The 27,755-nt window shown below is 36.7% G+C and overlaps 2 protein-coding genes and 2 long non-coding RNA genes across 6 annotated transcripts; 1 reads left to right on the top strand and 3 right to left on the bottom strand.

The window, feature by feature from the left end:
• Window positions 1-214: 214 nt before the first annotated feature.
• On the bottom strand, window positions 215-3,820 carry Fabpl (FABP-like protein). The gene is made up of 3 exons (XM_076812631.1): window positions 3,493-3,820; window positions 1,410-1,514; window positions 215-343 (listed from the first exon to the last, which is right to left on the bottom strand). The coding sequence occupies exons 1-3, from the start codon at window positions 3,733-3,735 to the stop codon at window positions 287-289; spliced, it is 405 nt and encodes a 134-aa protein (XP_076668746.1). The 5' UTR covers window positions 3,736-3,820; the 3' UTR covers window positions 215-286.
• Window positions 3,821-18,369: 14,549 nt separating this feature from the next.
• Window positions 18,370-21,001, bottom strand: LOC143369067 (uncharacterized). Of its 3 annotated transcripts, none has more exons than XR_013085332.1 (4): window positions 20,817-21,001; window positions 19,786-19,897; window positions 19,515-19,595; window positions 18,370-19,444 (listed from the first exon to the last, which is right to left on the bottom strand). It is a non-coding gene; the product is annotated as an uncharacterized LOC143369067 (long non-coding RNA). The 3 variants fall into 3 exon arrangements; XR_013085331.1 differs by lacking the exon at window positions 20,817-21,001 and having other exon boundaries at window positions 18,370-19,293; window positions 19,337-19,444; window positions 19,786-20,607; XR_013085330.1 differs by lacking the exon at window positions 20,817-21,001 and adding an exon at window positions 19,941-20,607.
• Window positions 21,002-21,898: 897 nt separating this feature from the next.
• LOC143369238 (malectin-A) lies at window positions 21,899-25,399 on the bottom strand. The gene is made up of 4 exons (XM_076812923.1): window positions 25,034-25,399; window positions 23,798-23,980; window positions 22,995-23,052; window positions 21,899-22,921 (listed from the first exon to the last, which is right to left on the bottom strand). The coding sequence occupies exons 1-4, from the start codon at window positions 25,397-25,399 to the stop codon at window positions 22,713-22,715; spliced, it is 816 nt and encodes a 271-aa protein (XP_076669038.1). The 3' UTR covers window positions 21,899-22,712.
• On the top strand, window positions 23,595-27,304 carry LOC143369239 (uncharacterized). The gene is made up of 3 exons (XR_013085358.1): window positions 23,595-23,609; window positions 25,011-25,724; window positions 25,902-27,304. It is a non-coding gene; the product is annotated as an uncharacterized LOC143369239 (long non-coding RNA).
• The last annotated feature ends 451 nt before the right edge of the window (window positions 27,305-27,755 follow it).

Below are 27,755 nucleotides of genomic sequence, written 5' to 3'. Positions count from 1 at the left end.
TTTCGTCTTGTCCCATAATTTTGGAACACATATACAGAATAACTTGAAGAATTAGTACGATTCAGTACAAATTTTAGAATTAATGATAATTAAGTAAATACGTTGTGTCATTCACTGTACCTAACTTTTATGTATTTTGAGTTCCCACAAGATTCGACTTCGCTGTCACCAGGAAAGCAAAGAAAGGTTGGATCGAGGAAGAAAAAAATCGAAGTAAAATCGTAAAAAGCTTTTATTTTTAGTTAATATAAAAAGGCGATGTTATTTATCTAATTATTCCTGTACTTTAGAGCCTTTTGTATGTACGTACTGCCTTGGCATCGCTGACATTGGAGGACAGGTGCTGAAAAAGAAGGTTACAAGTAATTAAAGGATAACCTCCAAAACGTTATGTAACAGATACGCAATTCACGATTAAACAATAATGTTCTTTTTTAATTTTTTAAAATTGTTTTTTGCAGAAATGCTGAAACTCTTAAATACCTGACTATTCAATATGTAAGGTGACTTAGTTAATATTGTTTTCAATCACTCTATTTAATAATATTATTTACAAGCGGCCGTAGCCGTGATGGAAAACACCGGTTCTCGTTAGATCACCGAAGTTAAGCATCACGGGGCGGCGTACTGGGGAAAGATGGGAGACCACCTTTCTCCCGGTGCGCTGCTGCTGCTGGGACCCGAAGGAGAGAGGAGGGAACAAAAAAATGGGACTAATAGTGTTCGTTGGGCATTATAAGCAAAAATAAGCTTGAAATGCCATTCTGCTTAAAGCATAGGAAAACAGTAAAAACAAACAAACAACAATAATATTATTTACACCGGTTCTCGTTAAGGGCGGTTCGAATGGGCGGCTGGCAACTGCGCCACTAGTGCAAGGGAGAAGTACGTATCTGTGTCTCCCTTACACTAGTAGTGCAGTCGCCAGCCGCCCATTGGAACGGCAGCCTTTTAGATTACCGAAGTTAAGCGTCACGGGGCGGTGTACTGGGGAAAGATGGGTGACCGACCGGGGACGACCACACCACCTTTCTCCCGGTGCGCTGCTGCTGCTGGGACTCGAAGGAGAGAGGAGAGAAAAAATGGAAATGACTTTTTAATGTTCGTTGGACAATATAAGCAAAATGCTTGAAACGTCATCCTGTGTAAATAACACAGGAAAAACAAAAATACAAATACAATAATATTATTTATTAACATTATACGAGTTTCAGTTGAGCATCTTATAATTTTCATTATTTCTTCCTTGGTTGATGAAAACGTGGGGTAATTGTAAAATAGTTTGGAAAATATTTCATTTGTGTTACCGTTTGTAACAATTCTATCGTTTCATGTCAATTTTCTAAACGATGCTCGTTAATGTTTTAATCGTAAACGGCGAAAAGTGGGTAGGAAAAAAATTCGCTTACCACATGCATGCCGGCATCTGTAAATTCGTAGACGCGAATGATCTTGATAGCATCCTTCACCGTCGTTTCCGTTCTGAAATTATCCCCTTCCTGTACCGTCAAGCTCTGCAAAACGATCAAAGGAAAATTTCATTTAGCGATATCCTGAATATTTCCATCGATATGACAGGTGACGGATGTTATTCGCGCGAGTGGAGTTTAATCACTGGATGAACCGGGTCTATAGACTGAATTTTAATTACATAACCTCAGCAACCGTCACATATTACATAACCTTAGCATTTTAAACAACTCTCTACATATTAAGATTCTGTAAAATTACTTAGAAATACAACATGTAATAATATTTAATGATAATAGTCGAGTTCTAAAGCCGAATCACTAAAATTAGGTACATAATACACTAAATTTGATTATATCTCAATCAAAATGCAACAATTTATACATCTATTAGGTTTTTTAAAAAAAACTGAAATATCAATTATCTATGACTACTCCGGGTAGACGGGATAGATTTGCCTAATATTTATTATTCGTAACCAGACCTTTAGCTAGGAACTTAAACTAACAAGGGATGCTCAGTAACACGAAAATTAAAAAAAATTAGGAAATTTGTAGAATTGTAGTCAAGCGATGCTAACCGTAACTATTTTTTGCTTCGAAAATAAGACGTGAGAACACCTCCTCAAACAAATGGTGAGTTTTCATATTCGAAGAAGATTAATTCAAAATTTTATGATTTTTAATATCCTACAATATGGTGATACAGAATTTTCCACAAAAAGTGTGGTATGGTACATTTTTAAAAAATGAATTTCTTTCAAAAATTCTTTATCGCCATATGCTAGGGTGTCAAAAACCATAAAACTTTTAATTAAACTTTTCCTCGATATCTTTTACAGTTTCGCAGATATTCACGATAATATGAAAACTTACAATTTCTTTGATGGGGTGTTTTTACCTCAATGGGCGTTTCATTACCGGAACGAAATGTGGTTCCGTTAAGCCTCACTTAAACTACATTTCTGCGAAGTTTCATTTTTTTTTTAATTTTGTCAAATATCCCTTATAAGTTACTAACTGAAACTTTCGCTCGAATGGTTACTGAAAAAGTACAATTCTCTTTCTGCTTAGAAAGTGTTTCCTGCACATTAAAATTTGAAACGAGAACGTGCATTTCGAAGCAACATTTCACGCAGGGAACTTCACACTTTAAAACCTTACTTCTCGCAAGCAACAAAATAAAAAAAAACAGCCTAGTTATACATGGTAGCAAAATAAAATACTTCTTTCAAAATATTAAATTAATAATATAAAAACTCGAGACATCTGAAAAATTTCTTCTTCGAAAAGAATCGTCGTTCTTTCCTCAGAATATAAAACTAACAGGAACTACTGTATTCCACAAAATTCGTGTACGTGAGCGTACCACCAACGAGGCAAAAAACTTTTGGGCCAGTATCTATGTTGTTCTACATATTTCACACAATCGTAGAAATAGACTTGTTCTTTTGAGGCCCATAATGCTGTTGCCCCTAGGGCCTCCAAACGAATAAATGCGGCCCTGCTTCTTGTTGTCCCTCAAAATCTAGATAGCGAATATTATCAAACTCCCTCTTATCAGGCTTAATATTGTACAAAGTTCATCGCCTCATATATCGACATCATGTACCATCTAAATTATAATACATCGCAAGCAAAGTGATGTCAATTGCCGCTTAGGGTATAGTGGCAGTCAGTCTCCTCGAGTTCGATGCCCTGATCGTAGTTAACCGATAAGACTCCCTACTATTAGCATACTCCATAAAAAAAGCTCACTTGAGAACTCAAAACTATATATCGACACCTGTCCCAAATGTTACTGATCAAAGAGTCCTCGTAGAAAACCCTGCAAGTCCCAGAAATAAAATTCTATGCTACAGTACTATATTAATATTTTCCGCTAAATTTTTTTTTTAATTTTGGCTGTTATAGGGTTGTCTACAAGGACCCTTGGATTGTGCTAACTTCGTTAGAAGCACCTTAAGTATCTCCAAGCGCAGAGGGATATTTAGAATCTCTGGTTCACGGTTTAGCGACTGACCTGGAATTTGCGGTCGAAGGAGGGTAGTTTCTCCTCGTAGGGCTCGCTCAGTTTGAAGGTTGTCGAGCTAGTCCTGTCTTCGGCGGTGACAACGATGGTCCATTGGTCGCCGTCTTTTGAGATCTCGACGGTGGGCTTCGAGCCTGCGAACGGGGTTGCCATCTCCGCCAAGCCCATGCCCTTCACGAATTCCTCGAAGTTCTCGTTCGACAGGTATTGATACTTCCCTACGATCTGCACCATCTTGAAGCCGGCGTTTCGGGGTACACGCGAAAAATTCGACACGGTATAGATGTTGCTGACAGCGCAAATATGCCGGTACCAGGGGCAATCCGCCGCTTTTATAAGATCACTGGGGGGGTACTCAGCGAGGAGTGGTGTGTACGTGTGTCAGCTCACACCGCCCCGCACAATGTAATACACGATCGGCAAAGCAAAGTGTCCAATGGGATTATCATCAGCGGTGATGTCGCGTAGCTATTGTTGCTTACAAGCTCGGGCATTATTCGAATGACTTCAAATAAATAATTTATCTTAGATAGTCTTTTCATATTTTCAATAATTACTGACGTACAATTGAAATAAGCATACTAATAAGGGCACTAAAAAATAAAAAATAATTATTTTCTTGTACTTCAATTTTGACGGTGTTAATATCACTTTAAATAAAATCGTGGGGCACGATATTTCAAAACAGCATATGAATCACTTTAATCCTTCAACTTCTGGTTGCTCATGGAGCCCCACGATTTTATTTAAAGTGATATTAACACCGTCAAAATTGAAGTACAAGAAAAGAAGTATTTTTTAGTTTTTAGGGTATTTTAATTTGGTTTTTACTACATTTTTAATAAAATCGTTTAACATAATTTATTTTATATATTTTTTTATTTTCTAGTATCTAGTGTTTGTGGATTTACATTTCACAGCTCAGACCTCTTTACAAATATCTTTTATTGCTGCATATGGTTTAACAGTTTGCTTAAACGTTGTAGTGTCACTGAAAAATAATTTTCTTGTACTACAATTTCGAGGGTGATGTACTACGAATGCCTGCAAAGTTTTAGTTTTAATATTCGCACATACGCACAGTGGGGAAAATTTGCGATTTTATCGTCAAAACCATAAAAATGATTTTTTTGAATTTGACAAAATTAATGCAAATGTGAATTGAAGAACTATATTCATTTTCGTGGTTAAAACCTGAAAACTTATTTTTAATACATAAAATTCAGCACTTTTACGTTCTGAAACACGAGGGAATAAATTATCCAAAAAACAGCACTTACAAAAATTACGAACGATAAAGATTTTTTTATTATTTACATTTATACACTTAAGCCTATGAAATTACATGCCCTTAAAACTAGTACTCCCAATCGCTTTTTTCTTTGTCAGAGCATGCCTCTGCTGCAGTGCAGCAGGGCATAGAAGAAGGGTTATCGCTTCTGGTGACAAGCTTTTTAATTTTTTATCGGGAAGTTTTCTTAAATTACTAATTAGTGGATTTGACGATAATAGAAGCCAATTGAAAACATCCTCCGTAGTTTTTTCCCTCGAGCATTTTCGAGAAAAAATTTTGTCGGTACTTTTTAATATCCTTATTCCGTGCTTCTTGAGCTTCCCCCGAAAGCTGTCCAAGTTGAAGGACAGAATTTTCGATTATGTGAGGACCATGAATTAAAATTTTGTGTACAGTAGTAGGCTACTTTAAAAATTGTATAAATTGCGTATTAAAGACAGAAACATAATTATTTTGAGGACAAAAAGATATCTTACGCACCATGAGGAATTGAATCCATGCCTTCAAATTATTTTCGGAGCTTCGGATAATACAATACAAATGTTTGAAGTAACTCGAAAATCTAGATTAATTCTTTGCGATCGTTCTAACCTCACACGAACATAAATATTTGAGAGTCTACACGAGCTTTGTATTAAAACATTTAACAGTAAAATTGGAGGCATTTGATGCTAATATTAGTTCTTCAATTGACATTTGCATTTACTTTGTCGAATTCAAAAATTTATTTTTGTGGTTTTGGTCATAAAATCGCAAAATTTCCCCACTGTGATACGTGACGGATCATTTCTTGATAAATTGTGTATTTAGCGTCCCGAACGCAGCGGCTTTTTGTCGTTTTCGTAAAGAACGCGAGTGGCTCATTTCAAGTCGCCTGGATTTGTGGTTATAGGTTATGTTTATTGATGACTGGGTAATTTTTTCACCCGCTCGGGGTTAATTTTTTTTTTTAATATTGTATTGTCATCCAAACTACGCACGCCTGCAAAGTTTCAAGACAATTGGATAGTTGGAAGTGGGTTAAATTTGCGTTGCCAGATTTGAAGCAGGGCCGGCGCGAGGATGGTTGGTGCCCTTATGCAAGAAAATTTTTAGCGCCCCCCAATTTTTGCACCTGTTTTCTATAAATATGTTTTGCCTTTACGAGGTACAATACAAAAAAATTACATTTACATTTTGTTTATATGGGAGTTGAATTCCTTTATTATAAAATCGTTTAAAAAGTGTCCACCTGCCGACATCATTTCAATACTCCCGCTGCTCGTAATAAAAAATGTAACGGCATTATTAATCTACAATATCTACGGCTGTCGCCCGAACTATAATAAACGAAAAATATAAAATAACTACTTAGCAAACGGGCGACATATTAAGCAAGGCATATCGATTCTTTCCTAGAATTTTTCAAGTTTAACGCTTAAAAAAATGACTTCGTTTCAATTATGAAATATTCAATTATCAATTATGATATTAATCTGCCCTGGACTACGAAAAGGCGGTTAACGTTCGAAAACAACTTTTTCAGAGAAGAGCTGTTAAAGTAAACATGTCCTACTGCACTCGAGCAATCGGCAGGCAATCAGCTGCCTTCTCTCGGTTCTTTCGCACTCGCGAAGATAACTGGCATTTGAAGGTCAGTGGTCGATGTTTTTAGAGCGCATAGAACGGAGACTGAAACAAATGTTTGTTCACTGTGGCCAGTACGGTTGAACGTTTCCGTAGGGAACCGCCCTTAAATTAGGTAAGGGTAATTTTGGCAATTCCTTACCCCCTCCCTCTCCCAGTATAAGAATTCGTAAAGTTTTATATTCCAACCCCACCCCCATTCCTTACGTAATATTTTTTACATTGTATTTTTCATCTATTAGTGGGCAAGGACCTCTAGATTAATGTAACTACGACTGAAGTAATTCAACAGCTTTGTAAAAAGAAAAAAAAATGAATTTTATTCTTTAAATAAATTTTATAATCACCTAATGAATTTTATTAAATTTACATTAAAAATAATTTTTATTCATTACGTTAACATGTTGATAATTTTGTGCTTCCTTCTTATTCCCTACGGACTATTCATACCGTGATACCTAACCTATAAGTAAATATGTATATTCAATTGATCAACGTCGCACAGGATATACTGTAATTATCATTGAACGTTATAAATCTATATAATTACATTGAATTAAATATTAAATCTATATTACTTGAAACTATAAATACCCAATAACTTGATACAGTTTAGCGCTGCGTACACGTGCTGCCACCGCGATGTAACTGGATCATAGGGAAGCCCCGACACGATGCAACGAAATTCGTTCGAGAATAACTTTATAAAATAATGGCGCAATAATAATACTGGGACCTAACAGACCTCTTGTCTTCCCTAGGGTGGTAAAACGTTTATAGTCATCTTAGTGTTTTCTATGAATTTTAATGGAATCCTATCAGAAAATCCAGAAAAATTCTTGTTTTCGAATGTCCACACTGTATTGTCCTCTTGAAAGAAATTTCATCAATGAATTGGCTCTTTATTTCCACAGCTGAAGAGTAGTGTGCAATTATTGATTCGTCAACCGAGACGCGACAGACTTTCATTCACAAGTCTATCAGAAACTCTCACAGAAAATCGCATTTGCCACCGAGTCGCAACGCGATGTGCCGATCGAGAGAGTTCGTCGATCCGCTAATTCAACTAACTACTTTAACTGGACAATTAACGTTGCACATTAGCAAATTGAAACAACCAGTTGTGATTGACGGCCGAGGGACCGTAGATAGAGAAAGCGAAAGAGAAAGATGAAGAAAATGAATTCACTGTGCTTTATTTCTCACGTTCCTTTTCCCACTTGAATCCTGAAAAAAATCGGCCAGAATTAATCATACTAAGTATCTCATCGACAGTTTCCCCTAAACCTCATATCGGTGGATAATCAAGAGTTAAATCGATCCTATCGCTATACATAAGCTCGAATTTCACCAACTGCACATCAGATAATGGGGTCCGAGCAAACAAGATTACTTATTCGGCTAACAATCGCTGGGAAACGATCAGGGGCGGATCTGAAGATTTGACGCCCATAGGCTAACAAGCGCCTGCCGCCCTTTCCGTGAAATATCATCAAATATTTCGATTTAAAAGTGTCAAGACAATTTCAAAATTAATTCAGTATGGCAACTTACATCTGAGTCATTGCTAATTCGCCACAAGAAAAAAAGGGAATTGGTTTTAAAGTTGTCTGAAGCCTCTGTGTTTAAACCTTTTCCAATTACTCTCGCTCAAAATTTGTTGCTCTCCAACATTTGCTGCTTCTCAAAAATTGCCCCTCCCCAAATTTGTTGCTTCCAAATTCGCCGCTCTCCAAAATTTGCCGCTCCCCAAAATTTGATGCTCCTCAAAATTTTTCGCCCCCCAAAATTTGCCACTCCCCAAAATTTGATGCTCCCCAAAATTTATCGCCCCTCCCCCCAAAAAATTGGTCGCTTTCCCAAAATTTGTCACTCCCCAAAATTTATCGCCCCTCAAAATTTGAGGCTCCTCAAAATTTTTCGCTCCCCAAAATTTGTCGCCCCCCCCCCCAAAAAAAATTTGCCGCTTCTCGGAAATTGCTAATTCCCAACATTTGCCACTCCCCAAAATATGTCGCCCCCAAAATTTGCTGCTCCTCAAAATTTGTCGCATCCCAAAATTTGTCGCTTCCCAAAATTTGCCGCTCTAGGCCGCAGGGTACTTGGCCTATACCCAAATCCGCCCCTGGAAACGATGCTGAATCGACGTATACGTATGTACAGTGGCGAACATACATATATGTACTTACGAACGTACGTATGTACGTGTGTATGTATGTGGGTACATAAGTATGTATCAGTTTTTACTGGCTATAATATCATATAGGAAAGAAATGAATTAATTTTCATGATTTTTAACGTGTGTTTATATGTGTACTTTAAAAACTGTCAATGAATTATATAAAGTAATTGAACATGCACGGTGTTCTATTCCCGTCGCCCGATGTGTTCGTTCGATTAAATCTGTACAAAGACGTTGTGCTTCAGTCGATAAACAAAATGGCAAGGTGACAAAATATTAACCTTACAATAACTGGAACAGATGTTAATATCTGTTCTCAAAAGTAGTAGGTATACCTACTAATAATACATTGCAATGACGTTGTTCATAAGTTTGTGTCCGTAACAATAGGGACTAAAGCTATCAATTATTTGTGTTACCCTTTTTAACCTCGAAGGTAACTTAAAATTACTTTGTGTTTTCAAAGTGTATAAATACACGTTAAGAAAGGCCATGGTGAAAATTAATTTATTTCCTTCCTATGTGACATTATAGTAGTAAAAACTGATATATTCGTATGCTTGCGAGTATGTACACGTCTGCCACTCTATATTTTAATCCGACTGGCTCGTTCCCCATCGTGCCCGCTGTCTGCGCTTTTAATGAAGCGGAGACGCCACGCAAGTGTTGGTACGTGCGTGAAGTCGAGTCTGCGCGCGCACTTAATCCTGGAACGTTGAATGCGTCACATTCGAGACGAGATACGCCAGCTACAGTTAATGTCGCCGTATTGCGTGACGCTGAAAATACATTTACGTACGAATATTTAAGGTTAAATTATTTTAAGGAGAAATGCCGTAACCTGTTTACATTTGATGCATATCACTAATCAAGTAGGAACTTCAGCTACGATAAATACATTTAACATACTTGAGAGTTGGAAACGGAAGACACTGCCAATAAGAATCGTTCATTTAAGGCAGTACATACATGTATATTCGTAAATAGCAAAACATAATATGCAGAGTGCTTCAATTATTTTGTTCATCTAAATAATTTCGCTACTTTTAGTGATACGGAAGAATTTGTCAGAAATAACACGACTGTTGTAAAGAGATAAATATTAAAGAGAAAATTTCTTCCAAGGCCTCTTTTGAGTTTTTAAGGTCAAGAACATCGTACGTTTTTAACGTTGGTAACACATTTTTATTATCATATCTTTGTAAGTGAACAGTAACACGAATTCAACCATGTATCATACATTGACCTTCAAGTGACCTTGTAAATGAAAAATTAGTGATGTTGAAGGAAAATTAAGAATTTGAATATTCTTGCATTTCCGTGCAAAATGTTTAATTTTGAAAAATACTTGGAATTTAATTAATTTAGGTACATTGTAAATAAATGGTTCACACATTGGTTCTAGAAACACGTCCTATTGTGATACACTCTCGTATTGTTGATTACAACTTTTACGAGGATTGGTTTCGCCAGGACCATTGAAAATACCAGGTAAATGCTAATTTTCCCTCAGTTATGTCAGTTTTCCTTTTTGAATGAATTTGATGTCGAACATAATAATGTATGTAACGCTATTGTAACATTCTGCAAAACCGAGCATTGGTTTAACATTATAATACATAGGTGCCTTCATACATTGTGTAAGACTGCTGTTATATCCATATTTTTTCGTTTGTATAAAAAGTTGTTACATTATAAATTTTTTAAAAGTAAAAAAAAATAAAATAAATTTTTTAAAAGTAAAAAATAAAATAAATTTTTTAAAAGTAAAAAAATAAAATAAATTTTTGAAAAGTAAAAAAAAATAAAATAAATTTTTTAAAAGTAAAAAAATAAAATAAATTTTTTAAAAGTAAAAAAATAAAATAAATTTTTTAAAAGTAAAAAAAAATAAAATTTTTAAAAGTAAAAAAATAAAATAAATTTTTTAAAAGTAAAATAAGAAAATCATAATACTAAGGGTTAAACGCGATAAATTACCGGTAACCTTTCCCAAAACAATTTTTGCCCGAGGAGAGTCATTCTCCGGGCACGATAGGATTGGAAAGAAATCGAGTGATATGAGTTCTTGCCACACGATCAGACGATGAATTCGAACAAGTACTGCTAACAACTGGTTGGATTAAAGGCAACCAGACAGGAAAAACGTACAGCATTAGCCAATAGGAAGGGTGTCAATGCCCGACCCTCGTGTCTCTTTCACTGCCAGACAAAAATTACGCTTCGCTGGGATGCATTGCCTCGTGAAATATTACAATTCAAGATTATCATTCATTCTGAATTCTCGTGACGGTAATTTTTTTTCCTCGAAAAAAAAACCATCTCGCCCAAAGCTTTGCGGAGGCGGATTTAGGAGCCTTTCTTGGAGGGGGCGAAATATGTAAAAGTACACTTTTTAACCTTCTTTTACAGGATTTAAAATCTGCTTGTAATTTATATTTCAACATCTCTATCTGATACTATAGCCTAAATAATTAAATTCACATTAATTATTTATACAGGACAATACACAATGTCACAATATTTTTCTATTTTATTACTCTTGGAGGAGGGGGGGGGGCGATATATAGTCGAAATATATTGCCTTGGTATTTAATTTATGAATAAAGAAGTACTGCTGCGTCATACATTTTTTTTATATTTTTGACAACTACATTTCAATATTTTATTCCCTTTGTGAATCCATATCTTTTATTTCACACGTTTAAAATCGTTATACTCTGAGAACGAATCCATAGGCTTCTTTAGACTGTCAGACGGATCCATGACATAAGAAATATTATCCCGAAGTCATTCCGCCCAGATACGAGTAGATACAAACATTTATTTTATCAAGTTTGATATCGCGATCTTTAAGGCCACGTTTGCAGGTGTTTTCATCCGATTGTCCGGATAAAAACGGTATCAGCTGGTTCCTCTTTACGAGGGCTTATCGATGACCTGTTGCAATTACAGTCGGTCTAATTGCGATCGATTTAACGATCGTAAAATCACTGGATGGACTTCAACACTGTCTGACTGTAAAATTTCTAAATTATTAATTGATTCTTTGGATTATTTACAAGCGCATCTTACCCAACAGAATCGAGTTCTTTGCAATTAGAGACTTTGCCCAGTCCTGAATATCAAATGAGATGGAATCTATAGACTCGAATCAAATGAAGCGTCAAGTTGATCCGCCCATTTTTATATCACAACAATAGTTTTGGCGATTGAAAGAAAACATGGGAAACCCCGGTAAAGTAAGCATCGAGAATATAAAGGGACTTTTGAACGTTACTGCCAAGGATTTGGTTTTCTTCTTCGGGGGATGATTGGCACTCGAGACTTAGGGCTGAGGGTTTCGTAGGCACACAAGTGCGGCCTCGAATTGACAGTTAATTGCCGGTGATGGGCATACATCAGAGGCCTAGACGATCGGAGGTCGCATGATCTTCCGTTTCATATGGGATGAATGAGCTTATTCCCATTAAGAACACGCCGGTCGACGTACACACGCGCATGCACGTACCAGCTTTCGCAGTGCTCCACGGCCAATTGAACTTGTTGGTAAGTGCTTTCTTCTGTTCATCGGCGCGAATCACACGATCGATCATCAACCGCATCCTGAGGCGGGTTCGTGGTACAGGAGGCCTTCCAAATCTGCTTTACAAAGCCAATGCCCGCGCAACGGGCGTTCTTACACTCGAGTTTTCGACCCTTCGCTCATGTAAGGCGAATGTCCCAATTTCTGCTCGTTCAAGAGGTTACTCGTCGGAAAGAAGGTGTAAAAAATTTGTTTGCGATGAAAATTTGCAGAGTAATTGATTAATTATTTAATAATAAATCAACCAGTCGAAAACTATTTAAGAAAGATATTTCAAGATGTTTAACTACTTGTAATCGAAAAATAGCGATGTACGTATTTCTACTCACCATTTGTACCAATTTCTGCTCACATAATATGTTGCCTTTTCAGGGTAAAATAAGTTACAGCTTTTATGGAGATGTTTTATAACACAAGACTAAAGCATAAAATAATGATAAACAAAAAATAAAATGCCTTCGAATAGAAATAGAGGTTACAGCATATATTGAATTGTGAGGTTATGTTGCTAAAATTTTGGTGAGTAGAAATGCGGACGCGACGGTGATTCACTTGACCCTAAACCTAATCACCTCTTTTCTACTTAAAATAATCAAAAATAGTAAAAAAACTACATCCAGAGCACAATACGGTATCTGTTTTTGTTATTAAGTAAGAACTTTTACTGCAAAAATTATTTTCTACCCAATTATCGAATACCAATAGTGACCAATTTTTGACAGTGCGTGAAATTTTTGGTAGCTATTTGTTGAATAGCAAAAAAGACTTTTGTTTTATACAAACTTAAATAGCTAGGAGGTAGGTACCTACCTACTTTTTAAATCTAAAAAAAACACAACTCATATAAAATATTTTGAAAAATGAATAAGTGAACAACGTAAACAGTTTTATTGATTTTAATTTTCTCCTCCCACCAATTTTGTTGCCACCAAATTTCCCGTTCGAGGCAGTTGCCCTGCTTGCGCCCGCCTAGATCGGGCCCTGAGGTTACTTCAAAATTTTTAAACAATTAAGTCGCGCCTGTTTCGAGCCAGTCATGGGCAATTTTTAGATACAGTAGAACGCTTATTGCCTTAAAATCGTTTAACCGAATGTTCAACTATTATCCGAACAGCATTTAATAAAATAAAAAAATTATATTAGTGACTGTCTTGAAAGCTACTCTATAGTAGTTATTAACATTGCAAAAAAATACATAGTGAAGCACGTAAATATATAGAATAAAGTTACTGTAGTATTAACGAAGAGGAAGATTATACTTTTAAAAATAATACTTCTGTACAGGGTGCCGAAAAATTCTGAAACGAGCCGATATGTACAAATTCCAGGTGCAAATGAAGGTGAAAAACTCCTTTACCTAATTTTTTGAAAATTGGGGCTTCGTTTTAGAGATACAATAAGCAATTGAAATTTATGGGTCCGACTTCCGTGGCGCGCAGTTCAAATCCCAGACAGAGGCGCACGCGACACAAGGAGCATGCGTTGATGCATACTTCACATATTTCTGCACTAGTTTCAATAATTTTTCTCACATTGAAACCACACAGTCCTTATATTTTTACTATTGTTTTAAACACATTTATTGTGCAATGACACCAGAGTTACCTTGAATTGTACAAGGATGAAGAGAAATATCCATACCACATGTATTCCTTATAAATATTATAATACATTGATGTGTTAGCAACAGCGTATTTTAAATTTTAAATTACATAACAAAACATTTTCTTCACTGTAATTGAATGCCAGGTTACTTTGTTGTGATTGGGTAATAAATGTGTTTAAAACAATTTAGGTATAAGGATGTTAAGCTGTCTGAGATTTAAACAGCGCGCTCCGGAAGGGAATCCCCCTAAACTGCAAGCGAAGACTCCGATTGCAAAACGGTAAAGGGAAACGGAATTTGTACGATTCAACTTGCCCCATAAAATTTTCTGAAACCTTTGCAGATTCAAAAATTTTATCGCAAACAGGCAAGGGATTTATTGTGTTTCTAATTTTTTAATTATGAGTGTAATATTACCCAATAAATAACGATTATCCGAATAAATCGATTGAGGATTAAGGCCTTAATCACCTTATCACCTTTATAGGTGATACTTTAATTATTTCTCTTAACGAAAGAGCTTACTAAACTGCAATTACTAAAGTATGGTATACTAAATCTCTATTAAATATCCTAAAAGTTTCATTCATGTAAATACATATGGCACGATTCCTGAATTCGGTAAATCATCGATCAAATTATCGATCAAAAAATATCAACATAGTCCAATGTTTAACTGCACATTAGCAGAGAGCGTTATCTGTTCGTGATTGATAAGATAGCAACAATTCTTCTTCGACCACAGATCATTACGATAAAAACTGATTTCTTAATTGTGCAAGACTGGAAATTTTTGACTTATTTGAATGAAATTGGAAGCATCAATTTAAACATTGTGTCCTTAACCCAATATTGGTATTATAAAGACTTATTAATTTTTTGTTACTATGGCGTCTGCAAGACCTGCCTTTAAAAAAGAATTCACAAAAATTAAAGTAGGCAGAATAATTTTATATGTTTGACTTTATATGTAATATTTTATTTTTTATCTTTCAATCATAATCATTATGTATTGTACTTTCATTAGAGAAATCTTTCAAGTGATGCACAGTCTACAGTAACTTGTGTTTATTTCCAACACAATTTTCTTTTCTTTGACATTTTTATTAGGAAGAATGAATTTCTTTTATTTTATCCACTTTATTATTATTACCCATACAGCACAATTCATTGCAGCATCCTTGCGATGTTGCATCGTTGCAATCTTGCACCGTAACATAGCTGTAACGTTCCGGCAATGTTCCGGTGCTGTAGGGGTAATTGTTACTTATTTAAGGGGGTAGACACGGGTACTGCAGCGCGCTGTATACCGACACAATCTGGCCCGAAACATGGGTTCGGAATTTTTCGTTTTTCGTCCTTATATGAGCAGATTTGGGGCTGGGCGAGGTCTCATGCTCTGCTCATGGTTCAACGTGATTGTGTTGATATGTAATAATATCAGTGTCCAAAGTAAAGCAAAAGTCGACAAAATATACCCGCAGAATCCAAGCATTTTTAGGTCACTAAAAGCGTTTTGTGACTAAAACGGTGAGCAGAGCGCTCCGCATTGAATCTTCTTCTTTCGAATGAGACCTCTCCTAGGCCAAAATCTGCTCATATAAGAACGAAAAACGAAAACTCGTGACTACATTCCCAAATCAGAGTTCCGCCATATTGGCGATAATACATAGCAAGTCACGTGACAAATTTAGTTGAGGTAGTAGATACGAGATGGCGCCTACTCGGGAGGACTGCCAACGTGGATTCATAGCAAAACTGAAGCGATAGCTGAATATACGAGCCACAAAGAAGCATGATGGAGTCAATGTATGCATTTTCAGACGATTGTAGGTTAGGTTATATTCATTTTAGGCATACATTGACATAGGAACTGCTGGGAATTGTATACATTTACTAAATTAACGCTTTTATCGTTACATATACATCACTTGAAATCGCTGTCGTATTTATGTCATAGTAATTCAGGCAGTTAGAACAACAACGGACTAACCTACCTTAAAAATAAATTTCCTATTGTACATCGATGGCTTACAATTAGTGCACACATATTGTATGTCCACTTTTAGCGTTTTTGAGAAAAACAGGTTCAAACATTCAATGGTACTTTATAATTACATAAATACTTTTTGCATTATTGTAATATAGGTATCACTGAAAGTATGTAATTAGTAGTATAAGTTAGAATCTGCAAAATTATAATAATAACTCGACAATATTGCTTGGAAGTTGGACATGCTATTGTAACCAAGTACAGAGGAGGACATACTATACTGAATGATATTATATAAAAATGAATGAAAGGAATAATACTGGAAATAATCTCACTTCAATATTATATTTATTTTTAAAGTAACAGGAATAAAAAAGTAATTCGCGGTAGATGTAGGAACACTTTAAATTTTTTTTATTTATTGTTACATTTTTCCAAGACTATTTTCATCCAGTAACGTCTCCGGAGAGCAAATCAAAGAGCGAGAAGTGGCGCAGATGTTTCGAGACAGTGACTGTTTAACGAAGAGACACAGAATTTTGGAGCGAATTATTCCCTTTACTAATATATTTTCATACGTGACAAAATGTTGTAACGTTTCTCCCATTTTCAATAATAGACAAGTCAAGTTACTAAAAATATTTTTCTTCTTACAGGTTTTAACTTCGGAATATTTCGACGGAATGATGGAAACCTTGATAGTAATCACAAGAAAATAGTGACTTTATATACCTTATACTTTATTGTAACACTGTAAAGGCCTTTTATGCAAATAAAATGAAAGAAACTTGAAACAAACTGTATTATTATTCAGAAATACCTTTTACATATTCCTATCCAAATTTCAAATATCTATGGTATTTCCTTAAGAATACCATAGATTTCCTTTGTTAATAAGTCGATATTGAAGAAAATTTTGAAAATTCAGAAATTACAAGCTTCGAGTCTTTCAAAAGCATCACATTAACCGAGAACTGTTTAAAGGCCCATGAAAGGCGTAGCTCTTGTTTGCTACTTTAAGGCGATGCCTTCGCAGCTGAAATTCAGAATACCTCTTTTCGCTTCATGTTCTCCTGATACCTGGGCCAAAATCTGGCAAAAATTTTCAGAATGCACAAAATTGGGCTTTGTAACAGGAGAACATGCCGTCGAAAGAGATGGCACAAAGTAATGTCTCCGGAGAGAGAATCGAGGATGCCTTCGCAGCTGAAATTCAGAATACCTCTTTTCGCTTCATGTTCTCCTGATACCTGGGCCAAAATCTAGCAAAAATTTTCAGAATGCACAAAATTGGGCTTTGTAACAGGAGAACATGCCGTCGAAAGAGGTGGCACAAAGTAATGTCTCCGGAGAGAGAATCGAGGATGCCTTCGCAGCTGAAATTCAGAATACCTCTTTTCGCTTCATGTTCTCCTGATACCTGGGCCAAAATCTGGCAAAAATTTTCAGAATGCACAAAATTGGGCTTTGTAACAGGAGAACATGCCGTCGAAAGAGATGGCACAAAGTAATATCTCCGGAGAGAGAATCGAGGATGCCTTCGCAGCTGAAATTCAGAATACCTCTCTTCGCTTCATGTTCTCCTGATACCTGGGCCAAAATCTGGCAAAAATTTTCAGAATGCACAAAATTGGGCTTCGTAACAGGATAACATGATGTCGAAAGAGGTGGCACTAAGTAACGTCTTCGGAGAGAGAATCGAGGATGCCTTCGAAGATGAAATTCAAAATACCTCTTTTCGCTTCATGTTCTCCTGATAGCTGAGCCAAAATCTGGCAAAATTTTCAGAATGCACAAAATTGGGCTTCGTAACAGGATAACATGATGTCGAAAGAGGTGGCACTAAGTAACGTCTTCGGAGAGAGAATCGAGGATGCCTTCGAAGCTGAAATTCAGAATACCTCTTTCCGCTTCATGTTCTCCTGATACCTGGGCCAAAATCTAGCAAAAATTTTCAGAATGCACAAAATTGGGCTTTGTAACAGGAGAACATGCCGTCGAAAGAGGTGGCACAAAGTAATGTCTCCGGAGAGAGAATCGAGGATGCCTTCGCAGCTGAAATTCAGAATACCTCTTTTCGCTTCATGTTCTCCTGATACCTGGGCCAAAATCTGGCAAAATTTTCAGAAAGCACAAAATTGGGCTTCGTAACAGGATAACATGATGTCGAAAGAGGTGGCACTAAGTAACGTCTTCGGAGAGAGAATCGAGGATGCCTTCGAAGCTGAAATTCAGAATACCTCTTTTCGCTTCATGTTCTCCTGATACCTGGGCCAAAATCTGGCAAAAATTTTCAGAAAGCACAAAATTGGGCTTCGTAACAGGATAACATGATGTCGAAAGAGGTGGCACTAAGTAACGTCTTCGGAGAGAGAATCGAGGATGCCTTCGAAGCTGAAATTCAGAATACCTCTTTTCGCTTCATGTTCTCCTGATACCTGAGCCAAAATCTGAGGAAAATTTTCAGAATGCACAAAATTGGGCTTCGTAACAGGATAACATGATGTCGAAAGAGGTGGCACTAAGTAACGTCTTCGGAGAGGGAATCGAGGATGCCTTCGAAGCTGAAATTCAAAATACCTCTTTTCGCTTCATGTTCTCCTGATAGCTGAGCCAAAATCTGGCAAAAATTTTCAGAATGCACAAAATTAGGCTTCGTAACAGGATAACATGATGTCGAAAGAGGTGGCACTAAGTAGCGTCTTCGGAGAGAGAATCGAGGATGCCTTCGAAGCTGAAATTCAGAATACCTCTTTTCGCTTCATGTTCTCCTGATACCTGAGCCAAAATCTGGCAAAAATTTTCAGAATGCACAAAATTGGGCTTCGTAACAGGATAACATGATGTCGAAAGAGGTGGCACTAAGTAACGTCTTCGGAGAGAGAATCGAGGATGCCTTCGAAGCTGAAATTCAGAATACCTCTTTTCGCTTCATGTTCTCCTGATACCTGAGCCAAAATCTGGCAAAAATTTTCAGAATGCACAAAATTGGGCTTCGTAACAGGATAACATGATGTCGAAAGAGGTGGCACAAAGTAACGTCTCCGGAGAGCAAATCAAAGAGCGAGAAGTGGCGTAGATGTTTCGAGACAGTGACTGTTTAACGAAGAGACGCAGAATTTTCGAACGTCTCGTGAAAGGCCTGCGCCTCTTATTTGCAACTTTAAGGCAAATGATTAGGTTTTTTCAGTTTCTTTAATTCCTATGATGTTTTGCTGTACGTATAAACATTGAAGATCGCATAAAACACTTATTTCATGAAGCTATTCGACGTATAAGTTACTCTGACCCGGAAAAAACGACGAAAAAATCGGTTTTTAATTTTTTTAACTGCGGCGCACCGAATTAAAAAATCTGAAAAAAATTCAGGACAATAGTAACAATCATACGTACTTACAGTAAAAATATAATTATAGTGCCAAACCTGCTTCGATACACAATCTGCATTTTTCAGCATTTTTGGGCGTGTTTTATTTTTCACAGCTTGGTTTTTCAATTTAAAAATCTGAAAAAAATTCAGGACAATAGTAACAATCATACGTACTTACAGTAAAAATATAATTATAGTGCCAAGCCTGCTTCGATACACAATCTGCATTTTTCAGCATTTTTGGGCGTGTTTTATTTTTCACAGCTTGGTTTTTCAATTTAAAAATCTGAAAAAAATTCAGGACAATAGTAACAATCATACGTACTTACAGTAAAAATATAATTATAGTGCCAAACCTGCTTCGATACACAATCGTCATTTTTCAGCATTTTTTGGCGTTTTTTATTTTTGACAGCTTGGTTTTTCAATTTAAAAATCTGAAAAAAATTCAGGACAATAGTAACAATCATACGTACTTACAGTAAAAATATAATTATAGTGCCAAGCCTACTTCGATACACAATCGGCATTTTTCAGCATTTTTGGGCGTTTTTTATTTTTCACAGCTTGGTTTTTCAATTTAAAAATCTGAAAAAAATTCAGGACAATAGTAACAATCATACGTACTTGCAGTAAAAATATAATTATAGTGCCAAGCCTGCTTCGATACACAATCTGCATTTTTCAGCATTTTTGGGCGTGTCTTATTTTTCACAGCTTGGTTTTTCAATTTAAAAATCTGAAAAAAATTCAGGACAATAGTAACAATCATACGTACTTACAGTAAAAATATAATTATAGTGCCAAGCCTGCTTCGATACACAATCGGCATTTTTCAGCATTTTTGGGCGTTTTTTATTTTTCACAGCTTGGTTTTTCAATTTAAAAATCTGAAACGATTCTCTAATATGTGCCCTGATAACGGAAATGCCTCTGATTTTTTTCAAAATTTTTCATCCCCTAGTATAGGAGAAATTCGGCAAAAACCTGATTTCCTATTTTTGCCCTTTACTACCCTCCGGGTGGAGATACGAAGTTGAAAATTGCCACAAATGTTTCTTTTTTAATAAGCTTTCGAATGATTCATCGTGAGTCGAATTCGGTTCAAGGGCACATTTGACCATCTTAACCGGCTATACCCTTTAGTATACCTCTTTCCACTTCATGTTCTCCTGATATATTGGCCAAAATCGGGCGAAAATTTTCAGGATGCACAAAATTGAGCTTTGTAACAGGAGAACATGCCGTCGAAAGAGATTGCACAAAGTAACGTCTCCGGAAAGCAAATCAAAGAGCGAGAAGTGGCGCAGATGTTTCGAGACAGTGACTGTTTAACGAAGAGACGCAGAATTTTCGAACGCCTCTTGAAAGGCCTGCGCCTCTTATTTGCAACTTTAAAGCGATGCCTTTGAAGCTGAAATAGCCACTAAACATTTGTTGTCATATAGCATATATTTAGGTTATATTTTCTCTCATTTCGAGGAGCCGACCACATAATAATCACGCGCATCCAGTCTGCGCATTTTCACTAGTCCAATTCAACATTCAATACAATTTTGTATATATAATGTTTGTTGCTAACTGCTTTCTGCAGAGGACGTGTAATAAGTGTATTTCATGTTCTGTTTCGGTGCTTTGCTAGTAAAAAAATGACTAACCTAACAAATTTCATTTTCTGGGGACATTCCCTCATCTATTTTCCCTTTTCACTTAGAATTCCTTACTGCTAACGTAGAATATTGTAGCATAAGCACATTTCAAGTAATTAAAATGTACAATGAATTTTTTAAGTTTACAGTACCAGCCGACTTTCCGTTTAAATTTTTATAAATATAACGGAACAGCTGAGAATTTCTTTCCTTATTCAGAATAGAATACAGAAATAGCAAACAGCTCCCTCTCGCGTTCACCGGGTAATCGTCGATCTATCGGTATTACCATTTCTGTGCAGAAAAAAATGCTATAATACCGACCTGCCGAATCGGCCAGGTCACGTGATGTGTCTACCCCCTTAATAATAGAGATATTTACATGTAAACTATTAAAAATTTCATAGTGGCCGTGGGGTTTTACTGGGTAAAAATGCCACAACTGCCCTGGCGCCCGCGGGGAATTCCCTCCTGGAGGCGTCGGGGTGTCTTTTTATATCTACAAAATTTATAATTTTTTTTATAAATTTTTCTTTAACTTGGGGAAATCTTCAAAAGGCACCCCGACTCCTCCAGAGGGGAATCCCCCTGGGGCGTCAAGGTAGTGTGGGATTTTTACCCACTAAAACCCCATGGCCATTATGAAAGTTTTAATAATTTACAGGTAAATATCTCTATTATTAAGGCCTATTGGCTGAAACGCTCGGACACCTACTTATTTACTTATTTACGACATAGATCCATTGTGCCAAGGCTTATCAAAATGGCTTCCCTTGTAAGTCCCATAAAATGTTCGGTCTATTCTACATATACTTGTCTGCGATAGTATGTACAAATATACACATACATGTATAATATATATTAAAAACAGAATTTATATAATTGTGGATAAAATGTGAAATGAAAAAAATTAACACCTAATTCGCATAATTCTATGGAATAGTTCCATAATTAGCAGATACTCGATTTAAGAATGAACGGATGAGAATACCAAAGAAGTTCTACTAATTCTCGTTAACATAGATTATTATAGTAATGTAAATCGACGGATTGGAAAAAGTTTGCATGAAAAACGAAGAAAACGACGTTGGTATGACAATAATAACAGCTTTATTTGCTCTGATTCACAAAAGTTCGAAATTACTTTGGTATTTAACGGACTATTGGGTTCATTTTCGTTTCTAAACATATATAATACACGGAGTGTAATTATAAGCAACACGTTTCGCACTAAAGACAACGGAAACAGGTGAAAATAGCGATTTCCCAAATTTTCTACAGTACATAATTCATACACTGTAATCGAAACATTACGTGTGCGTGTAACGGAAGAAAATACTTCGCCTCGTTACATTGTGTGACATCCTTCATACTGTTCTTCTTATCTCCGAATGGAAACGTCTCACACCACACGAAATTCATTACAATTCTCCCTCGAACACTTTAAGTTACAAAGCCTTTCTTAAAATTAATAATTGTGTGCCAGCACCGTGTTTAAAATACTTAGGACCAAATGGTTCAAGACTAGGCGAACAAGACTTGTGCAAAACTTTGTGCTAATTGGCAGCGAAACGTTGAACACTAAACAATACAACGAATGAACACATAAAAATGGCAAAAAAAAGTTGTAATTGCACAAATCTTCACCCATCCCTAACTCTTGTATCTCGTTCAAAAATTTTAGTCGTTTCTCATACAAAAACATCCTCTAGATATGTTCATTTGATTAAATTAATAATAAATAGCTTCGATGAAGTGCGACGACATAGCTTAAATACGAAAATGTTCTTTCTATATACACGATCGATGCAGGCATCTCCTCAGGATGCGCTAAATTCACCTAAGCTGATCAGAACACTATTATTCTTTAAGTACAAGGCATTCCTGTGCAAAACATTTCACCGCCTACAGTTTGCATAGGCAAAACAGTAAAGGAATAAACGTTCCAATAGCTACAAAGACCGGTAACATTACCGAAGAGTCGTCAATCGAGTAGGGATCTGGAGTTCTGGGTCCACTTGTGTGCCGACTACGAACCGTAGACTCCTCCTCGTCTTCCTGTATATTGTGATACTCCTCTGGCTCCTGAGGAATTGGGCCTAACTGCGGTATATCTGAAAATCGTCGAGATTAATAACAAAATATAATCTAATTTCCAAACCGATATTCCAGAATTTTAAATACTACCTTCTATGTTTCCTTTCACAACGGCGATAGCATTTATCTTCGGATTATCTCTGTAACCCTACAAGTGATTCATTGAAATTAACGAAATATTAATGAAAGCGAAGAGCATGGAATGAAGACTGTACTACCGTATGACCCAACCACCGGAATGAACCGAAATTTTGAGGGGTTGAGCGGGAGGGGGAAGGAACCTCTAATATAAAATTTTAGCTGCGGGTATTTGTTAGTTTGGCTGTCAGCCGACGATACAATGTACGATATTGGTCTTAAAATGTATGTACAGGGATGTGGTAACAAAAGTTGGACGCGAACGGTCTTCACCAAGCCAAGTGCGATCGTTGTTGAGAAACTCAGATATTATTGCTGTTGACAACGCATTCCACTTTCCAACTTCTTCCAGGTATTAGTATTAGTTGGGGCTAGATCAGTGCGGAGGGTGCGCGCCCGCTCGCGGGCGCGTAAAGCATAGTACCGAACCGATGTGAGTTTGGGAATACTAAAAATGAGACTGCAGTTACAAGCATTGCGCGATGAGGTCAATATCGTACATTGTATCGTCGGCTGTGAACAGTCGACGGCGACGAGAAGATGGTTGTGTTAGTAACGTCTGTATAGGTAGATTTCAATGTATTATGCCGAAAGTTTTTTATTAATATCTCAGAAACTAACAAATACCCGCAGCTAAAATTTTATACTAGAGGTTCTCCCCCCCTCTCGCCCAACCCCTCATAATTTCAGTTCATTCCGGTGGTTGGGTTGTACCGTAGTATATCCGAAATAAATAACAAAAATAGGCTCAGTACTTTTATAAATTCCACTCGAATTTTTCCAGCTAAGATGTCAGACTCTTCGTCATTGTATATTAATTTTCCTCCTTGAACTTTGAATGGAATATATTCGTCGTGCGCTATACCTCGTCCAACCCTCTCAAAGATATCTAAGTCAGTAACAACAGTATGGTCTCCGTTTAAAACTACATCAAACACCTGAAAAGTGTTTTAAAACAAAATAATTAATCAACAGTATTGTGTATCGTAGATATGATTTACAATCCTAAGAATGAGAATGGTGCAAGCCAGGCATGTTAGAAAACTATAATATAATAAATGCGACAGTGTGTTTGGATGTTTGTTACTCAATCACGTCACAACTACGCAACGAATCTTTCTGAAATTTTGTACATACATAGTCTAAGACCAGGAATAACACATAGGATACTTTTTATCCCGACTTTTTTAACCGATCTGGACTAAAATTTACATAATTACTCTCTAGAACCCTGCGGAAAATATGGACTACCATGAAATCTACCAGTAAATCCCACCCCTTCCCCCTTATTTCACCCCCTTGACACTCTGTGACAATCCTTATAAGCTTTACCCGGGCAACGCTGGGTGCTTTAAGCTAGTATTAAATAAAATTGAATTCTTATAGCGAATTCGGTACCTCGCACTGACTCTGCACTGGTGCCAGAAAATGATTTCGATTTGTTGCTTCTGATAGAAACGAAGAGAGCTCTATAAGAATCAACCAATCAAAGTCATTTTCTGGCACCAGTGCAGAGTCAGTGCGAGGTACCGAATTCGCTATTAGAGTCCAAAGCAGCCTTCCATCGTTCCCATTTTTAAGGACTCATCTTCCAATCATTTCAAGTTGAGCTAAGTGCTATCGGAAACATTTTAAGTTTCAATATCAAAATCGTGAACATGATTTTAAAACCTCTGCAATATCGTTTCCAAATGACAAACATTTCCAAAAACCATTACAGCGAATAACAGTTGTAAAGAACCAAAAATTACTGAACACATCAGTGTGTGGCTACAATTTTAACGTGTCTAATCCTCGTGCATAAAAAAGTTTCTGGCAACGATGCCTTTCTCAAAATTTAATTTGAGTAACGTTATAATATTATCTTTGCTCTTTATAATAATTATCTTTGCTCCTTATAACTAGTTGAGAAGAACTCTTTTTAAGACAACTTTTAACAGCCATTTCTACAACAGTTCGCATCCTTAGGTGGAAGCGTGATGAAATGTTACCTTCATATTCGGGGAATTAAAATAAACTTCGCAAAACTTTAATATCATAACATAATCTCCGTCTTCGCTGATCGGCACGTCGTACCCGAAGGTACTGTGGTGATAACGCTCTGTTTGATACAATATTTGATCGATGGCGTTTACCCGTCCGATAATTAATTGCTTGCCGTAGTCAGAGGCTGTTCCGACCTTACCCAACAAAGGGTCTTTAAGGTAGCGAATCCCATAACTATCGGTGTGCGCCTCCCCGCCAGTATTTATCGCGTATATCACCTCCAGACTTTGGAAGCTTTGTACCCGGAGAGCGAACAACAATGTTAATATTGTTAGCGAATGTATTTCCCATCTTGACATCATCTTTCTCATTACAGAATAAAGTGGATGTTCAACTCTCCCGACGCGACGATATAATCATAACTTGCTGCTCCTGAATTCGTCTTTCCCGGCGAGTGAGGTTACACTTGAAATGTGGAGGAACATTTAAGGCCAGCGGCGCGTCGATGCTACGTGCGAGAATATCCGCATGTTACTCGATTCCGTGGGATTCTAGTGTCGTTCAATCGAAGTCAAGACATTACACGTTGCTTCTATTTTGTCAACAAATATCGGCACCCTCGAGCCACGACTCACGCGCTTCTAAACATATGTGACAACAGCCACGTTAGGATTACGTGGGTCATCGGATTGCCAGGTTAGGTGACCACTGGACATGTGAAACTGCTTTTATAACGCAAGATAAGCACTTGCCGCGTTTCAATCGGGAACAAGATTAGCTTCTTTGCAAGTGTGATTTTTATTACATTTTTAACAATTTTGTGAGATACTCGTGTATAGTTTCAATATTTCTCAAACTATATGTTACTGACAGGGTTGCCAGATCTTCGGCATTCAGCCGGAGTCTCAGGTTTCGAACCGTTGTCCCCGGCCTCTGGCAGGCACAATAAAAATCTCCGGCAGAATAGAGAATTAATATTCGCTAATGCGAATTCGGCAGGCACGCACTGGCACTGCACTGGTGTAACATGCCATAAAAAAATAAAAAACTATTCAAATCTGTAAGAAATTCTAATAATTGTTCATATAATACTTTTATTATTATTACTCCTTTATAAGAAGTCATTATTATAATGAAGTTTAGATGCCTGTTTTCTTATTGGCCCTTTTTCTCTCTCACTCCCCCCCCCCCCCACCCCGACTGCAATCCTCAATGATCCTCAACGAAATTGAAATCTCCGGCAAAAGATCAAGCCTGATCTGGCAACCCTGGTTACTGAGTTAAGTTAGAATTTTTTGTGGGCATTCTATTTTCAAATCGTTTTACTAATTTAACTTAATGCTTTTACTAAATATGTACACATAAAAAATAAATGTCAGTTTGTATAAAAAGTTTGTTTTGTCTCGTTTATTAGCGTGTAAGTCAAAAATCTTTTTTACATTTGTAAAAAGTGCATCTGATGTACATATTACACTTGGAATTTTTCTTCCAAATGCGAGTTTTATTATATATTAACGTTATCGAAGCTTCAGAGCCGCCCTTAGCACCGGACAGGCGGGGCCCTTGCTCCGGGCCCCGCGCTTAGGGACTTGATTTGTAAAAATTAAATGAATCAAGTTGTATTGTCGAGGCAGCAAATTTTCGTAGAATAGAGTTTCAGTAAGCTCGAGTGACGCATAAAGTACAGAGGCGAGTAAGGTTATCTGTTTTCAATAATATTGACTTTGGCCCCGGGCCCCGCAAACTATAAGGGCGGCTCTGTGAAGGTCTTTATAATCTCAAGAAACAATTGTAAAATGACTATACTCATCAAAAAAAGGAACAGGACGGTGGTAATAAACGTGAATCTGAAAACCATCCGTTTATAAGTTAATTATAACCTCTCTATTTTGCCCTCTCTAATAATAGCGATAGTTATTTGAACATTTTATTATTTATTAGTATTCCTTTCTTTGATCTTTCTGTTCATATTATTGTATTAATATTGCATTTTTGTATGAGAAACGAATAAGAGGGGAAAGGAAAATATTATGCATTCTGGTTCTGTCGGTGAAAAAAAAACATTTTTATTTTACAACTCGAAATAATTACAAGTATTTACACACTACCGATATGACTGCAATGTTATATATAATGCAGATTTAATTATAGAAGCAATTGTTAAAGTAAAATTAATTCACAATCAATAAGCTTCATTATTTTGAATAATTCTATTATACACGTACGTTGTGTGATAGACGGATTCACGAAACATGTTTCGCAGTATGTACGCACGAGCATGCATGAAAGTGCGCCTTAACGGCGTTCAGAAGACCGTTAATGCGAACGTTGCACACGTTGCACACCTGCCGGCAGCAGACGGTTTCCCTTGCAGAATAAGTCTTTTGATGACCATCGTATGTATAAACGGTGATCCTTTGAAAACGCTATATAATAATGCACATAAGATTTTATATCTGTATAGGTATGATTCAACGCGTGTTCCCACAGGGCACACGTGTACCTGAGCGTAGCAGTGTCTGTCTGTGATCAGTGCTGACGCTGTGTAATAACAGACTATATAGTAGGGCGGAGCGGAAAATTTAAATTTAAATTTTCAGTTGGCCTGGGTGCGGGATAGTTGTCTTTTGATTTTGATTAACCAAACCGAGGGGCCCCACATAAACCAACTTTCCACTTTTTTTTAATCACACCAAATTTGATTTCATATTGTAAGCGGATCGTAAT

The sequence above is a fragment of the Andrena cerasifolii genome, chromosome 5 (assembly GCF_050908995.1).
Source record: "Andrena cerasifolii isolate SP2316 chromosome 5, iyAndCera1_principal, whole genome shotgun sequence".
Classification (NCBI taxonomy): Eukaryota; Metazoa; Arthropoda; class Insecta; order Hymenoptera; family Andrenidae; genus Andrena; species Andrena cerasifolii.
The sequence above is the reverse complement of the archived record's forward strand: the minus strand, read 5'-3'. Positions and strand labels throughout refer to the sequence as shown.

Excerpts from the sequence above, each read along its gene's own strand:
- Fabpl (XM_076812631.1), bottom strand. The coding sequence starts at position 3,735 with ATGGTGCAGATCGTAGGGAAGTATCAATACCTGTCGAACGAGAACTTC. Across the intron at positions 1,515-3,492 it reads CCTTCGACCGCAAATTCCAG|AGCTTGACGGTACAGGAAGG; the intron begins GTCAGTCGCTAA and ends ATCGTTTTGCAG. Across the intron at positions 344-1,409 it reads CAGATGCCGGCATGCATGTG|CACCTGTCCTCCAATGTCAG; the intron begins GTAAGCGAATTT and ends CTTCTTTTTCAG.
- LOC143369238 (XM_076812923.1), bottom strand. The coding sequence starts at position 25,399 with ATGAGAAAGATGATGTCAAGATGGGAAATACATTCGCTAACAATATTA. Across the intron at positions 23,981-25,033 it reads TTAATTCCCCGAATATGAAG|GTGTTTGATGTAGTTTTAAA; the intron begins GTAACATTTCAT and ends AACACTTTTCAG. Across the intron at positions 23,053-23,797 it reads TTCGAGTGGAATTTATAAAA|GGTTACAGAGATAATCCGAA; the intron begins GTACTGAGCCTA and ends AATCACTTGTAG.